General features: G+C 46.5%; 1 protein-coding gene and 1 long non-coding RNA gene across 5 annotated transcripts; one reads left to right on the top strand and one right to left on the bottom strand.

The window, feature by feature from the left end:
• Nucleotides 1–978: 978 nt before the first annotated feature.
• Nucleotides 979–5,553, bottom strand: LOC127317437 (putative G-type lectin S-receptor-like serine/threonine-protein kinase At1g61610). 4 transcript variants are annotated; one of them, XM_051347999.2, is made up of 9 exons: nt 5,204–5,303; nt 5,050–5,120; nt 3,041–3,846; nt 2,754–2,855; nt 2,487–2,668; nt 2,193–2,406; nt 1,862–2,099; nt 1,613–1,763; nt 979–1,542 (listed from the first exon to the last, which is right to left on the bottom strand). In XM_051347999.2, exons 3-9 carry the CDS (start codon nt 3,831–3,833, stop codon nt 1,246–1,248), a joined length of 1,977 nt encoding a protein of 658 aa, XP_051203959.1. In that variant the 5' UTR covers nt 3,834–3,846; nt 5,050–5,120; nt 5,204–5,303; the 3' UTR covers nt 979–1,245. The 4 variants fall into 4 exon arrangements, with proteins under 4 accessions (XP_051203959.1, XP_071679362.1, XP_051203958.1 ...); XM_071823261.1 differs by having other exon boundaries at nt 3,041–5,120; nt 5,204–5,553; XM_051347998.2 differs by having other exon boundaries at nt 5,050–5,251.
• Nucleotides 5,554–6,564: 1,011 nt separating this feature from the next.
• Nucleotides 6,565–14,971, top strand: LOC127313202 (uncharacterized). Its single transcript, XR_007858828.2, has 3 exons — nt 6,565–6,939; nt 7,051–7,236; nt 14,731–14,971. It is a non-coding gene; the product is annotated as an uncharacterized lncRNA (long non-coding RNA).
• The last annotated feature ends 1,162 nt before the right edge of the window (nt 14,972–16,133 follow it).

Below are 16,133 nucleotides of genomic sequence, written 5' to 3'. Positions count from 1 at the left end.
CCCTCCCAGCAGAGAAACAACGTAGTTCGCAGTTTCAAGCTGCTGAGATGTAGGTATAGCTTGTGTGGCGGTCACATGGACAAAGCTATGGCCTATGGAAGAAGAAGCAGAACAATATACATAACAATGGGTAAATCTTTACTATCAAATTGGAATATGTGGCTGCCTGGTGTCACACATGGGCTAGTTTTTATTTTAGACCCCAAAAAGAGATTAAATTAGGGACACACAAAGAAAAGTATTTTAGCGCCGCCCAGCTCAAGCCAAACCATGATCATCCGATACTTTTGCTATAGTCATCCAATCTCCTAGAGACCTAGACGTAGTGGTCGACTTGCAAAATATCTGCATGTATACGGTCGAAGCCGAGTGGTGAGGACATATAGTATGTTCCTGGCCATGAAAGTTAGATTCAACGCACGCACTTTACTTTTATCTAGCGTGTTTGATATGACAATGCATTGGCAAAACGTGAGTTTTATTCAATGATTAAAAATTAGTTCCAGGGGTCAGCTGTCAGACTAAAATTGTGTGTCGGGATGTATTTTTTCATGGACTACAAAATGGAATAATTGTGTCAATTTATATTGGAATTGCTTAACAACGATGCAAAACTTTATTTTTGTAGCCAACATGCACGGATCCATCCTTCATGGACGTTTGAATGTATTGTTTTCTTCCGTATGTAGAAGACTCTGGTTGATTCAAAATATTTTCAGGACCCAGCTTTAATTTTTTGTCTTTTCTCTACTATAGATTTATTTTCCGTTCTTCGTATTTTTAAATATATAGAAACACACGATGTATCAAAATCGTTCTTTGCTTTATATACATATATAGTGTCGCATCACACGAAGTGAAAGTTTCAATGTTGCCCAGATTTATGTGACTACTATCTCTTCTTTATAATTCCATGTAAGTAATTGTTCATGTGCATTTTAGGTTCACACATGCAACGTGTACACCGACAAAAGAAAATAACAACCCGTAGCAATGCACATGCATTCAACTAGTATATAATAGTAGTAATATAAGCACAATTACAGTCATCACTTTTTTGGAAAAGAAATTACAATCCTGATGGTGACGGAGCTCATCGCACCCAGTCTACACACACACACACACACAAAGGGTACATCAGGGTCACCAGGACAAGACAGACATTCAGCAAACAGTTCCTTACATGACATATATATGCTCACTACTACATTGACTTGCTTCTGTGGCACCATTGCTGCGCTAGCTCTAGCGCCCCATCAGATTCCCAACGCTTATCCCGTATTCATGGCTTTCACCTACTCCATCAGTTCCATAATTACTACGATGTCCAAAGCATTGAGGCTCTTTCGGCTGGGGGAGCGCTATGGCATGGTTAACCAGGCTTGATACCACCCAAGGCATGTCTGGGCGAGCGCTTGGGTTGTCCTGCACCGACAGGAGTCCGATATGGATGCACCGTAGAGCTTCATGGGGAGAGCAACCCTCGGCAATCGACGAGTCGACTAGATCCAGCATGTTCCCATCCTTCCATAAGCTCCATGCCTGCATCAAATATGCCGTGTCATTATCAACATCACATCTCATATCGGTTGGACAAGTTATAAACACTTACATGGTCTATAAGGTTACGCGAGCGTGTGGTTAGGCCTGTAGTGCTGATTTTCAAGCCGCTCACAATCTCCAGGAGTAATACACCAAAGCTGTAGACATCGGATTTGACGGATATGATGCCTTCCATTGCATATTCAGGCGACATGTAGCCACTGGTTTGGACAAGGGGCACAAAATGTAAAACTTAAACAGCTGAAGAACAGGGAGGAATATATAGCTCATTTGTTTGATCTACTATGAAATTACTCACAGTGTTCCGACAACTCGATTGGTATGTTCTTGCTTTTCGTTGACACCAAAGATCCTCGCTGTACCAAAATCAGATATCTTGGGACTCATCTCACAATCCAACAATACGTTGCTTGCTTTGAGATCTCTATGAATCATCATCAATCTGGAATCTTGGTGGAGATAAAGAAGGCCTCTGGCTACACCTGTAATTATCTTAAATCTTGTGGGCCAGTTGAGCAGTGATTTTCTTGCATCGTCTGTCATGGATAGAATCATACCAATCATCTTATCAGTGATGCATATTCATTTGATAAAAAAGATAAATTTTGCAAGATGTGACTGGAACCTACTGAAAATGAAGGCATCCAAACTTCTGTTAGGTAGGTACTCATAGATCAAGAGTTTCTCATCTTTATGAACGCAACAGCCTAGAAGTTTAACTAAATTTCGGTGCTGCAGCTTGGAAATCGAAGCTATTTCATTCTTGAACTCCACTAACCCTTGGACAGAACCTACACTTAGCCTTTTCACGGCAATTTCTGTACCATCTTTTGCCAACGTTCCCTGAGAAAATGAGGTAGTACTGAATCAGACAGGTTACATGCCCCATTAATAATCCAATTATAAGTACATAGCATTCGTACCTTATAAACATTGCCAAACCCTCCTTGGCCAAGAATGCTGGATTCAGAGAAATGATTTGTTGCAGCAGCAATTTCTCTGAAGCTCAAAATGGGAAATTCTGTGTTCCTATCAGCAGGTTCATTAAAAGAGCTTCGATCTCCAAAAGACAGCCTTCTCCAAATATCCCTTCTTTCTTGATTGCCTGTCAGGAACGTGGCCACCGTCTCTTCAGTTTCTTGAGACTTAGAGAAGACATAAAAATAAGCACAAAAACAATAGTTACCTACCTCTAAAGACGAAGATCCAAATAAGCCCAATGCATATGAGAATCAGCAAAGTTGAGATAACTGGTAGTACAGCTTCTAGGGTCCTGACCTTTCTCTTGTTCCCTGCACAAATTTAATTCACAAGGAATCAACATGTTTCTCAATGCAAATCACCACATCCAAGAGATAATACTTTTCTCTAATGCTTCAAAAGTAAAATTGGCCACTGTTTCTGCAATTTCAGCGGGTTTCTCTTTACTAGAACCTATCTACTACTAACATAAACAACCAGGCAAAGGGAATCGTACCTCTTAATCTGTTAGTCCGAACAAAGAGGTTCTCCCCTCCTTGGGTGAAGTTCTCCATGTCGATCAAATCTCCCGTCCATACCAGGCACCTCGTGTCATCTCCATCAATGTCCATGTTTCTCATGCTGGAGTAAGCATATGCCACACAGGAGCAGTTGCTCCTACATTCCTCCGTGCACTCATCAAAGCTTCTGCATGGGACATGGAGGAACTTGGCAGGGACCTTCATGCCCGGAAAGGTCAGGAAACCATCCTGATGAGTACACCTTAGCACCTCCTTCCGGCGGCATCCCAGTGAGAACCTTCCAGCGATCCAGCCTTTATTATTTCTCGGCTCAAAACCATCAAGGCACTTGCAACCTGGGACGATTTGTGTGTTGTCGCAGTAACCGTAAGGACCACAGTAGCCATACGTGTTGCACCCATGCTCAAGCTGCGTGTAGAGGATTTTCCATCCTGACATGCTGCTCTCCCAGCTTAATATATTTACCTTGCCCGAGTAGTCGATCTCCATCCTGACGAGCGCAACGAAGGAGCCAGTGGGCATGCCGAAGGACATGTATACCTCGTCATCGTCGGCACGATGTAGTGACATGTAAACAGTAGAATTGAATCTGTCCATGTACTCCATACGAAAGAGGTTGTTTGTCCACACTGGGCTCCGCCGGTGTGGCCTTGAGCCATGCCAGGTGAAGCTCTGCAGGAGGTTGTCGGGGTCTCCACTGTAGGAGAAGTCACCAGGGGATGGGTCTTGTTGGCTTTTCCAAGATACGAGCTGCTGCAGTGGGTGCATCTTGTGGCTCAGCCTGAGATTCATGCCAGGTAGAAGAGTGTCAGTGGGGTGGTCGAAGCTCTGCCATAGTATGGAGCTATCAGCGGCTGAGCGAAGGATGAAGTTTCCGGTCTTGTCCAGCATGGCTTCTGCCAAGGAGGAATTGATGCTGTTGCTGTTGTTCGTGCTCCAGAAAACACGACCATTACTGTTGGACAGGACAAGGTTTGAGTTGCTGGTGATGGCAAGATTTGCGGAGGAAATATCGGTGATCGGTGCAGCACGGTTGGCGACCCATACCACGGTGCGCTCTGGGATGCTATTGTACCATATGCCTACATAGTAATGGTTTTCGGTGGAGTTTGATGGGGAGAAGAAGCCCATGGCGAATATGCCATCTTCAGAGACAAGAATGCTACCGGGGGAGAGCGGCTTGCCAGGGACGAGGAGATGGTCAGATGCACAGAGAAGCACTGCGCTGAAAGGTGAAGAAAGAAACAAGAGAATAGCATATACGTGAAGGGAATACATTGGGATTCTTGGCTTTCTGCTTCCAGGGTTATGGGAGTGGTGGGCATATATGCAAGTAGAGGTCACGGGGGTGGGGTATATATAGAAGCCATCAACACTGCCTTTGGATATTTGGATCCAAAGGAATGAAAGTAGTAGTTCAGTTGTTCCAAAATTAGTACTGTCACCTGCTGTCATGTTTTCTGCAAATGCTACTAATCGCACTTTTATATTTTGCTAGAAACTAGAATACAGAAGGCATGCTACTACATTTAGGCCACTTGAAGTTTTAATAAAAAAAGTATTTGAGGATTGTAGAAAATATGTTGTATGACTGAATTTTTTACCTAGAAGCCAAATCTAAGTAGTACATAAGAAATATTTCTTGGAAATTTTAGGTGGCCTTGCCCATTTGAAAAATGTTCAGCCCTACTCCATAATATCCAGGCTTCAAGCTATATTATGCATTCATAGGTAAAACATTAATAGGAGACGATAGGAAAGACATGTGCTTCTTGAACAGATGCTGAGTTGAGGAAAAATATACAATTTTATAAGGAGCGGAAGGTTCTATAGTTTATTCTGCCTAGGTCCCTTCAGTCTCGCGCCAAAGGGTGAATGATGGTGGGAGACAACAGAAATCTTGAGCTTGCGAGCAAATTGGCCCTTTGTTGTTATAGACCATACATATATCAGCGTTCAAGTTACAGAGTGAGGCCAGGGTTACCTTGATGAGTAAATGGATCCACTGTGAGGGATCAAAATGTTTCCATAATTGAAAAACCCATTATTTTGTCCCTGAAAAGAGGCATAAATCAAGAAACTGGTAACGCAAATATGCAGATGCGATATATATGACATTTTGAATAAAACATGCTTACCACACCCTGAAGAAGTTGATTAATTTCTAAATTACTATTCAAGCTCGCCGCCGGCCATCAATCGATTCTGTGGTCGGCGCCAGCCAAGGTGGGGATGCCCCCCCCCCCCCCCCCGCCGTGTCGCAGAGGCAAGGAGCGGCGGGTGCAGACGGGAGCGTGGCGGTGGAGCCAGATTCGCTGCTGACGCTGGCGGCGGCGGCCGAGGCGGTAGAGCGGGGAGGAAAGCTACGAAGGCAGAGGAGGGAGGCAATGCCGCCATGGGCGTGGAAGGCGTCGTTCTCGACGGGGATTCTGCTCCTGCGGCCGGAGGCTCGTCGGCTTGCTCTTAGACTACTTTTTTTGTGTGTGTGGAGAATAGACTACTTCACAGGCGAGTTACGCATTCTGTGATCAACCGGGCTGAGAAGACTTGCCATGGGCCGATAGGTACTATGAGTCCTTTTTTTTTGTTGTCTTCTTCCCTAACGGTGGGCTGTCTTCTGTCTGCATAGGCCTCGTTAGGCTCTCCTCCAAAGCAGGGCCATCCCAACAAAACCAGAGTGCATTGTTCTTATTTTCCAAAAACAACAAAACCAGAGTGTATGAAGGATTTAAGGCATATTAAAGCATGTGCCCAAGCAATTCCCACATTTTCAATGTCATGCTTTGACTTGACAAAAAATTTGTGTGAAGAGATGAGTATGATGATCTGTAGGTTTTGGTGGGCGCAACATGACAAAGAAAATAAGGTACACCGGCTCCGCTGGGAAACACTCACAAAACCAAAGACTGAAGGAGGTTTGGGGTTCCGGGACCCTTATGGTTTCAATCTTGCTATGCTTGCACGACAAGGGTGGAGAATGCTCACCACACCCGATTCTTTGTGTGCATGTGTGCTTAAGGCGAAATACTACCCAAATACTTCTATTTTGGAGGCAGTAGCCCAACCTGTCATATCGTATTTATGGAGGAGCATATTGAAGTGTGTTACACTCTTGAAAGAAGGTTTGATATGGCGAATTGGAGATAGGACAAATTCAATATATGTATTAATCCGTGGCTGGTGAGAGATGGATGTCGGACACCAATCACACTGAAGAGACAAGGCCTATTGATAAAGGTGAGTGAGCTTATAAGTAATATACTATAGGGTAACTGACTTCCTTTTGGTAAGAATTCTGACTTTTGCTTGGATTAACCTGCAGCTGACACGTATGTGGTTTTGTGATTTATTCCTGCCTTCATTGTTCTGTGTGCATATCCGGTGTCCCCTTGCAATTTTGTTCTTCCTTTTCTTTGTTATGTGGTGAACTTCCTTTTGTAGTGGGTGGCCGTAGCGCTTTTAGTTTGTGGTGGGCCCTTGGCCATGTGTTGGGGCACCACGCCACTTTTACCGTGTTCCTGGATCTTTCACGTTGACCCATCTGCTATCGCCGCCCTCGATGCCCTGGGATTGGGCCCCTTTTCATCGGTGCACGAGGTGGCGCGGCCACCGTGGCAAGGATAACCATCGTCTTCCTCACCCAACCTCTCTTTCTGCCTCAACAAATCTTGACGCAGCGGTGGAGATCTAGACTATGGTGCTGGCGTGCGTGCCTGAAGCTTGCGGCTGCACTTGGCGGAGGACTCCTCGCTGCCCTCAAGACAGCGGAGAAGAAGAGGGAAAAGAGGGGCGAACGAGGAGAGGAAAAGACAGAGTTATTGTGGCAACCAGCACACGATGTCGCCATCGATGGTCGCGACGGTCTACGTCGCCTGTGAGTTTCCTCCGCCTCCTTCCTCTTTCTCCTTCCTCTTTCTGATCTTCCGTCCATCTTTTGAGTTGTACTGATTTTCTTTGGTTGCTTTGCTATCTCTGCTCCCTACAGATGGACTGCGTTGGTGCTCCTCCGCGTGGATGGCGTGGTAGGATGCCGAGACGTCCTGGCCAAGGCCATGCTGGCGCGCAAGGCGCTCTTTCCAGTTTGTAGCTGGGCAAGCTGGAGCATGTCCAGTCCTCTGCGGCACAAGCCAGTATGCCTCTCTGATGGACGAGATGCAAAGAGCCTCGAAAGGTGGGAATCTCTTAGTGTGATGTTCAATTTTGAGTCTCTCTATGCCTTGCTATTTTAGTCTGCTCAGTTTTGGACACAAAACATCTGTCAAATTTGGATAACGTGTGGGTGCCTATCCTATGCAACCACCTTTTGATTCAATACATTCATTCATAAATAATTTGCCCTCTTTAGGTTTAGATAAGTCAAGGGCTTTTGCATCTTTGGTAAGAAAAAAAGATTCAGTGGATATAGATTGCCAGAACGTTACATATGTACAGGGTCAGAAATAATGACATGAATCAAAATGTTGAGGCACAAAAAAATGCTTTCAGTAGGAGAGTGCCCAATGTTTCTATGTCAAAATCTTCTAAATGCTCTGATTACTTTCCTTTTAGCATTCCTGGTGTTAAACTGTGTTTATACGTATAGCTTCTGTGTATTGTATCTGTAACATTGTACATATGTACTCTATAAATATAAACCCTACGCCAACCCTATTGGGTGTTGAGCGTTCCCAAAATACTGTTTTACATGGTATCAGAGCCAGGGTCTCGAGTTCGAGTCCTGGTTTTCACAATTTATTCTATAAATTGCTGTTATCCCCCTCCACTGGTAGAAAAAAGGGCTTCCGTCCAGCCCCATTAGTCGCGGAAATATTCGAACCGCGACTAAAGGGGGCTTTAGTCGCGGTTCGGGAGGCAACCCGCGACTAATGCTCCATCCGAGACGAAAGGGTACCCCTTTAGTCGCGGTTGGTAACACCAACCGGGACTAAAGGGCTATGGAAGGATGCGGCCGGCGGAAAAACCTTTAGTCGCGGTTGGTGTCCCCAACCGCGACTAAAGGTTTTTCCGCATTTTTCACTCCCCACGCACCCTGCACCTCCCCCCCCCCTCGTGGATCGCCTTTTTTTGCTTTGTAAAATACAAAAGAAAATGATAGAAAATTCAAAAAAAATTGTTTTCAGATTCTTGGATGTTATGCAACCTACTATTTGGAGAAATTAAAAAATTCGAATTTTCATTTTTTTGCAAATTGTTTTTTAAAAAATGGTAAAACCGCAATAACTTTTGCATACGACGTCGGAAAAAAACGTATAATATATCAAAAAAATCATGGGAAAAAGTTACATCCGAATTCACCAGGGTTTACCCGGTTAGCCAATTTTTAGATTCTCAAAATTCCAAATGAAAATATGAAAGCAGGAAGATTTTAGTTTTTGCCAGAAATTCCGTATTTTATATTTTTTTAAAATTTTAAATTAATAATTGCATCTTGCATAAAGATTACTATTACTTAACCATAAAGTTAGCCAATTTTTAGATTTTCAAATTTTCAGGTTTTAGGTTTGGCAAAAAAAATATTTTAAAAAATAAAAAATTAATTATAATATAAAATTAAAAAGTTAATATTTATTTATTTATTCAAGATTATTATTACATCATTACTTTTGTTTATTAAAATAATTATTTGACATTCAAACAATAAAGAAGTGTGACATCGACCAACATGTTAATAAGATTGATATGATACTAGTATCAACAACATGCGCGCGAAGCACTTGGAAGGAGGATGGGAAAGGAATTTGGAAGTTAAGCGTGCTAGTGCTAGAGTAGTGGGAGGATGGGTGACCGAGCGGGAAGTTCGACCACAGGTAAGAAATTTGACTAGAGATTAAGTGTAGTTATGCAAATAACAGAAATAGTAGAAATTCTAAAAAAATAGAAAAAAAGAGGGAGTGGAAAATAATTAGAAACCCAAATGAATTAAAAAAATAACTCGAAATAGCCTTTAGTCCCGGTTCGTGTTACAAACCGGGACTAAAGGTCCTTCGCCCCGGCGCATGCCAGCCGCCCACGTGGCGGGGCCTTTAGTCGCGGTTCGTAAGCAACCGCGACTAAAGGGGGGGCCTTTAGTCGCGCATCGTTAGTCGCGGTTGCGCAACCGCAACTAATGGCTGTTGCAAACCGCGACCAAAGCCGTTTTTTCTACCAGTGCTCCTATCTACGTACTGGCCTCTAGAGCCATACGCCTTTGTTTACACGTGTTGACTTGTCTCCGCCGCATCACACGTGAGGGGGGATGTTAAACTATAAGTGGATTGTCTAGCTCTTTCCATCAGATCGGTCTTTTGGAATAGTTGGTTCACCCACCCATGACTTCCGCCGCCACCCTGCCCTCGTCGGCCGTCGCCGCCTCGCTTTCTGTCGCCTCGAGCACGTCGACCACCCCTGCGATGGCGTCTTCTTCGACCACCGCGACGGTGTCGCCGTTCCTCGCGGCCCTCCTTGCCGGGACCGCTCCTCCGCCTCTCGTCCCACCGTCGATCTCCACACGGCCGGCGGGCTCGCTGTTCACCAATGGAGCCGGGTGGCCCTTCTCCACCCCGGTCTCTCCCCTTGCCCGGGCCACCTCCGTGATGGTACCGCCGCCCCCGGCTCCGATCTCGGGATCGCCTGCGGTGGTTCCATCAGCGTGTACCACGCCCGCCCCGGTGCCTCCGGCCCCGATCTCTGGCGTCCTTGATGCCCCCGGCGCTGCTGCTTTTTCGCCGCCTCCGTCGGTCGGGTCGGCGCCTATGGTGCCCTACGGTGCTGGTCTCTACGGCCAGCCGCTATTCTACGGCATGCCACCTCTCTCCTACGGGCCGCACTCGCCACCGCCATCTACGCCTGTCCTCGACACGGCTCCTGCCGCCGCGCCTACTGTGGTGCCCACCGCCGGTCATGCTGCTGCCGCCGCACCGTTTCACTTTGCCCATCTGTTGACGGTCAAGCTCAACGCCGACAACTATCTCCTCTGGCGAGCCCAAGTGCTTCCTCTTCTGCGCAGCCATTACCTGGAAGGCTTTGTTGATGGATCTTTGCCGTGCCCTCCGGCTGTCATCCAGGTTACCACGGCTGACGGTGCCCCCATGGTTATCCCTAACCCGGCGCATCGCCTTTGGGTCGCTCAGGATCAAGCCATCCTCGGTGCTATACAGTCCTTGCTCACCCCCTCGGTGGCGGGCATGGTTGTCTTTGCTACTTCCTCGCGAGACGCTTGGGGCACTCTCGACTCCAGCTTCTCCTCGCAGTCTATGGCTCGGTCTATGGCGATCCGTACCAAACTTGGTAAAATCAAAAAGCTGGATTCCTCTATCTCCACCTACTACAATAAGGTTAAGGAGATGGCGGACATTATTTCTTCAATTGGGCAGCCACTACGCGATGAGGAGTTCACCTCCTTCATTCTCAACGGCCTCGATGAAGATTATGAAGCTCTTGTGGAGAACATCAACGGTCGTGACACTCCTCTGCCGCCTCGTGAGCTCTATGCTCGCCTTCTCAATACTGAGCAACGCCGTCTGAAGATGCGTCCTGATGGCTCCTCCACCGATGCCGTGGCCAATGCGGCCTACCGTGGTGGCGGACGTGGCCAACAGCAGCCGCGCTCGCAAGGCGGGCCCCCGTCGCAGCCCCGCCAGCCGGCCACGCCGCCCCGCCCCAACAGCACCACCGGTGGCCGCGGCCGCGCCTGGCAGTGTTCGGCCTGTGGCGCCAAGGTGCCCTGTCAGCTCTGCGGCATTGAAGGCCATCTTGCTTCTCGGTGCCATCGACGCTTCAAGCAAGAATTTCTTGGCATTGGGAATGATGGCCGCGGTAATGAGAAACAGGCGGCTCTTGCGATACAGGGGTCTACTTCATCTTACCCTATTGATCCCACGTGGTACATGGACACTGGTGCTACAGATCATCTGACGCATGATCTCTCTCACCTCACCGTGCGGGAGTCCTACACTGGCCACGACCAGGTTCGCACTGCTGATGGGTCAGGTATGCACATCTCCCATGTTGGCCAGGCATCCCTTCTTACCCGTACATCTAAGTCCATTCATCTTCGTAATGTTCTCCGTGTTCCCTCGGTCACTCGTAATTTGCTGTCTGTTAAAAAGCTCACCCTTGATAATGATGTCTTTGTTGAGTTTCACCCATTTCATTTTTTTGTAAAGGACCGAGTCACGCGGGACGTTCTTCTTAGAGGTTGGAGTCGCCATGGTCTTTACTCTCTTGATGTGCCTGCCGCCCCCCATGTCCTCAGTGCCGTGCGAGCTTCGTCATCACATTGGCACTCTCGCCTTGGTCATCCTGCCACTCCCATTGTTCGTCATGTGCTTCGTCGTCATGATCTCCCATTTGTGTCTAGTAATAAAGAACCAGCAGTCCGTGATGCCTGTCAGCAAGGCAAGAGTCATCAGTTACCCTTTTCAGTGTCAAATTATGTAGCCAAAACTCCTCTTGAGCTCATTTATTCAGATGTGTGGGGCCATGCCCAAACTTCAGTTAGTGGTCACAACTATTATGTCAGTTTTATTGATGCTTATAGTCGCTTTACATGGATTTATCTTCTTAAACGCAAGTCTGATGTGTTTGATGTCTTCTTGCAATTCCAACGCCATGTAGAGAGGCTCCTCAAAGAGAAAATTGTTCATGTTCAGTCCGACTGGGGGGGTGAGTATCGTTATCTTAGTTCTTTTTTTGAGAAACATGGCATTGCTCACCGTCTAGCTTGCCCCATACTCACCAACAGAATGGCGTTGCTGAACGTAAACACCGTCACATTGTTGAGACTGGCATTACCCTTCTTGCGCACGCATCTGTTCCTTTTCGTTTTTGGAGTGACGCGTTCATTACAGCCTGTTTCCTCATTAACAGGCTCCCCACTAGACTCCTTAATATGAAAACACATGTTGAGCTATTGTTTCATGAGCCCCCCGACTATACCTTCCTCAAAGTTTTTGGCTGTGCGTGTTGGCCACACCTACGCCCCTACAACAGTCGCAAACTGGAGTTTCGTTCCAAACAGTGTGTTTTCCTCGGCTATAGTTCCATGCATAAAGGGTACAAGTGTCTCCACATTCCATCCAATCGTGTCTATATCTCCCGTGATGTTGTCTTTGATGAAAACCTGTTTCCGTTTGCTCCTTCAGTCCCTCCACCTCCCACTACCCAGCCTTTGGTGTCTACTCCTACCTTGCCTGGTCAATTTGATGATGTTGCATATGCTCCTGTTTTGCTTCCTAACCATGGTGCAGGTGTTGGACGAGGTGCGCGACTTGAGCTTCTGGATGATCCTCCTGTGGTCTCTTCCGCTCCCACTGTTCACGTCAATCAAACGGTGCCATGCATGGCCCATGCATCGCCCTCGATCGCCGTGCCGCTTCCCGCTCATTCGCCTGAGCAAGCAACTTCGCCCGGCACGCTCTCGCCACTCGCCGGGTCGCGCCCCGCATCGCCCCCGCCTGGGCCGTCGCCCCCGCCTGGGCCGTCGTCCATGCCTGGGTCGCCTCAGGCGACGCCTATCGTCTCGCCGCCCGCCTCCCCCGCTGGGCCGTCTGCCTCGCTGCCTGGGCCGCCGAGCGCCCAGTCGCTCCCGTCGCCTGTGCCCACGTCACCTGCGACTGTGTCGCCAGTTCCTTCTCCGCCTGTGACCACGGATCCTCCGTCGACTGTGCCTGCCCCTGTGCCCTCTCGACCACACACTCGTAGTCGGAGTGGCATCTCTCGCCCCAAGGAGCTCACTGATGGGACTGTTGCTTGGCTCGCCGCGTGTTTGTCTCAAGCTGTTGCTGATCCTACTGCTGAGCCTCGTCATTACTCTGCAGCCATGCAGATTCCTCATTGGCGCCAGGCTATGGACCTTGAGTATCAGGATCTTCTCAAGAATAATACATGGTCTCTCGTTCCGCCACGGACAGGTATCAATGTTATTGACTGCAAATGGGTATTCAAGGTGAAGAGGCATGCCGATGTGACTATTGAGCGATATAAGGCTCGCTTGGTGGCGAAAGGGTTCAAACATCGCTATGGCATTGATTATGAGGATACATTCAGTCCTGTGGTTAAGCCGACTACCATTCGTATTCTGCTTTCTGTGGCTGTCACTCGCGGTTGGACTCTTCGCCAACTGGATGTGCAGAATGCTTTCCTTTATGGAGTTCTTGATGAGGAGGTATATATGCGTCAGCCACCTGGGTTTGCTGATCCCTCTTGTCCTGATCACTTGTGTCGCTTGGTGAAGGCCTTGTATGGTCTCAAACAAGCTCCTCGTGCCTGGCATGCACGCCTTGGAGCTGCTCTTCGTGCTCACGGTTTTGTTCCCTCCACAGCAGACACATCCCTATTTCTGCTTCAGCGTCCAGAGGTCACTATGTATCTCTTGGTCTATGTCGACGATATTATCTTGGTCAGCTCCTCTGCTACTGCCACTGATCGTCTTGTAGCTTCGCTTGGGGCTACCTTTGCTGTGAAAGACTTGGGAAAACTGCACTATTTCCTTGGTCTTGAGGTGACTCATGATGATACTGGACTATCTCTCACTAAGAAGAAGTACTCCCAGGACTTGCTTCGTCGTGCTGGTATGCTTGACTGTAAAGCTGCTGTGACACCTATGTCTACCTCCGATGTTCTTACAGCTGCTGATGGTGCGCTACTGTCTTCTGAGGATGCGACAGAGTATCGCAGTGTTGTTGGAGGTCTTCAGTATCTCACCATTACCAGGCCAGATATCTCTTATGCGGTTAACCGCGTCTGTCAGTATTTGCACTCACCCAGAGATCCTCATTGGGCTGCTGTGAAGCGCATTCTGCGCTATATTCGTCATACACCGTCTTTTGGACTTCGCCTTCGTTCTGCTCCTTCACCTCTGCTGTCTGCGTTCTCTGATGCGGACTGGGCTGGTAGTCCTGATGACAGGCGATCCACGGGGGGATATGCAGTATTCTTTGGTCCTAATTTGATCGCCTGGAGTGCTCGCAAGCAAGCTACAGTGTCTCGGAGCAGTACTGAAGCTGAGTACAAAACCGTGGCTAATGCCACTGCTGAACTTATCTGGGTGCAGTCTTTGTTGCGGGAGTTGCGCATCCCGCAAGCTCGGCCTCCTGTTCTTTGGTGTGACAACATTGGGGCAACGTATCTGTCATCTAATCCTGTGTTCCATGCCCGGACAAAGCACATCGAAGTTGACTATCATTTTGTGAGGGAACGTGTTGCACGGAAGCTTCTGCAGATCAGGTTTATCTCCTCCAAGGATCAACTTGCTGACATCTTCACAAAGCCACTGTCCTTACCTTTGTTTCAAGGCTGTAGGCGCAATCTTAACTTGTTAGATGTTAGATAACAGAGTTAAGATTGAGGGAGGGTGTTAGACTGTGTTTATACGTATAGCTTATGTGTATTGTATATGTAACATTGTACATATGTACTCTATAAATATAAACCCTACGCCAACCCTATTGGGTGTTGAGCGTTCCCAAAATACTGTTTTACACCCGGTATTTCACTAGCTTTGTTACGACACAATAGAGGTTGATTGCAGTGACCTTTGATGGTGGATATTGTATTTTTTTGTACCTTGCAGTCGGATCCTAAATTAGTTTGCCCTTCGTCTCCAGGTTAAGAGGACAATCTCAAAGAAGTATTGTGCATGTGAATAACATTGTGTTAACGCGGTCCATATTTTTGTTCTTGGCAGGTGCGATGGATTATATTAGTCATTACACTGAAGCTCCAATGAGGAAGGGAGTATTATGAATATATAATTTTCAGTGGCAATGAAGAAGCTTCATGTTGACTGTAATTCTGTTGAAACAAAATCCTCATCCCCATGGTGATACTTATAAGCCCGCTGCAAGTTCATACATATATAAGACGAACTAAGCGATCTTATTTTATAGATTGATCTTGCCAATGAGGTTAGTCGATGGATGATTATGTGGTTGATGCTTTAGTTGAGAAAATTAATATCCATCTATCGTTTGCTTGATCCAATGACCGTGACCCTGTATTAATATTTTTCTTCTTGCCCGTAGATCGAAGTGGTGGTTGTTTTGGATGTCAGTGTGCCGAGGCATCACACCATAATAACAACTGAAACAATATCAGGGTGTTGAGACATCGTCATGCTATAATGACAACTAAAACCGTGTTCATCACCTTGCAGCTATGCTTCTTCCTAGCTTCTGCGACTGTGTTCTTGGATTCCTTCAGGTGGGAAGAATATCGTTAGGAATTCAACATGACAACTTCTGCAATTCGGTGTGCCTTTAACTAAGTTTTTTTACATGAAACCTCATAAGTGTGTTGGAGATATGCCCAAGAGGCAATAATAAAAGTATTTATTGTTATATCTTAGTGTTCATGATAAATGTTTACATCCCATGCTATAATTGTATTAACCGGAAATATTAATACTTGTGTGTTTTGTAAACATAAAGGAGTCCCTAGTAAGCCTCTTGTTAAAATAGCTTGTTGATTAATAGATGATCATGGTTTCCTGATCACGAACATTGGATGTTATTAATAAAAAGATCATATCATTAGGTGAATGATGTGATGTACATACACCCATAGTAAGCGTAGCATATGATCAAATCATTTAGTTCTTTGTGCTTCAAGCTTTAATATGCATAGTAACTTAATCCTTCGACCATGAGATCATGTTAATCACCTACACCGGATGGATGCTTTGATGACACCAAACACTACTGCGTAAATGGGTTGTTATAAAGGTGGCATTAAGTGTTCGGAAAGTATAGGGTTGAGGCACTTGTATCAATAGTGGGATTTGTCCATCCTAATAACAGATAGATATACTCTGGGCCCTCTCGGTGGAATGATATCTAATTAGCTTGCAAGCATGTGACTGGTTCACAAGGGATATCATATCACGATACGAGTAAAGAGTACTTATCAGTAACGAGGTTGAACTAGGTATGGAGATACCGACGATCAAACTTCGGATAAGTATAATATCCCGAGACAAAGTGAATTGTTATTTTATGTGAATGGTTCTTTCGATCACGAAGTCATCGTTGAATATGTGGGAGATATTATGGATCTCCAGGTCCCTCTATTAGTTATTGATCGGAGAGGAGT

This window comes from Lolium perenne, chromosome 7 (genome assembly GCF_019359855.2).
Source record: "Lolium perenne isolate Kyuss_39 chromosome 7, Kyuss_2.0, whole genome shotgun sequence".
Lineage (NCBI taxonomy): Eukaryota > Viridiplantae > Streptophyta > Magnoliopsida > Poales > Poaceae > Lolium > Lolium perenne.
This window is presented reverse-complemented; position numbering and strand designations above follow the sequence as displayed.

What these genes read in the sequence shown, in the direction of transcription:
- LOC127317437 (XM_071823261.1), bottom strand. Translation starts at nt 4,520, where the DNA reads ATGACAGCAGGTGACAGTACTAATTTTGGAACAACTGAACTACTACTT. An exon ending in TCGGACTAACAGATTAAGAG is followed by an intron (nt 2,856 to 3,040) that starts GTACGATTCCCT and finishes AAATTTGTGCAG; the next exon opens with GGAACAAGAGAAAGGTCAGG. An exon ending in TTTGGATGCCTTCATTTTCA is followed by an intron (nt 2,100 to 2,192) that starts GTAGGTTCCAGT and finishes TATCCATGACAG; the next exon opens with ACGATGCAAGAAAATCACTG.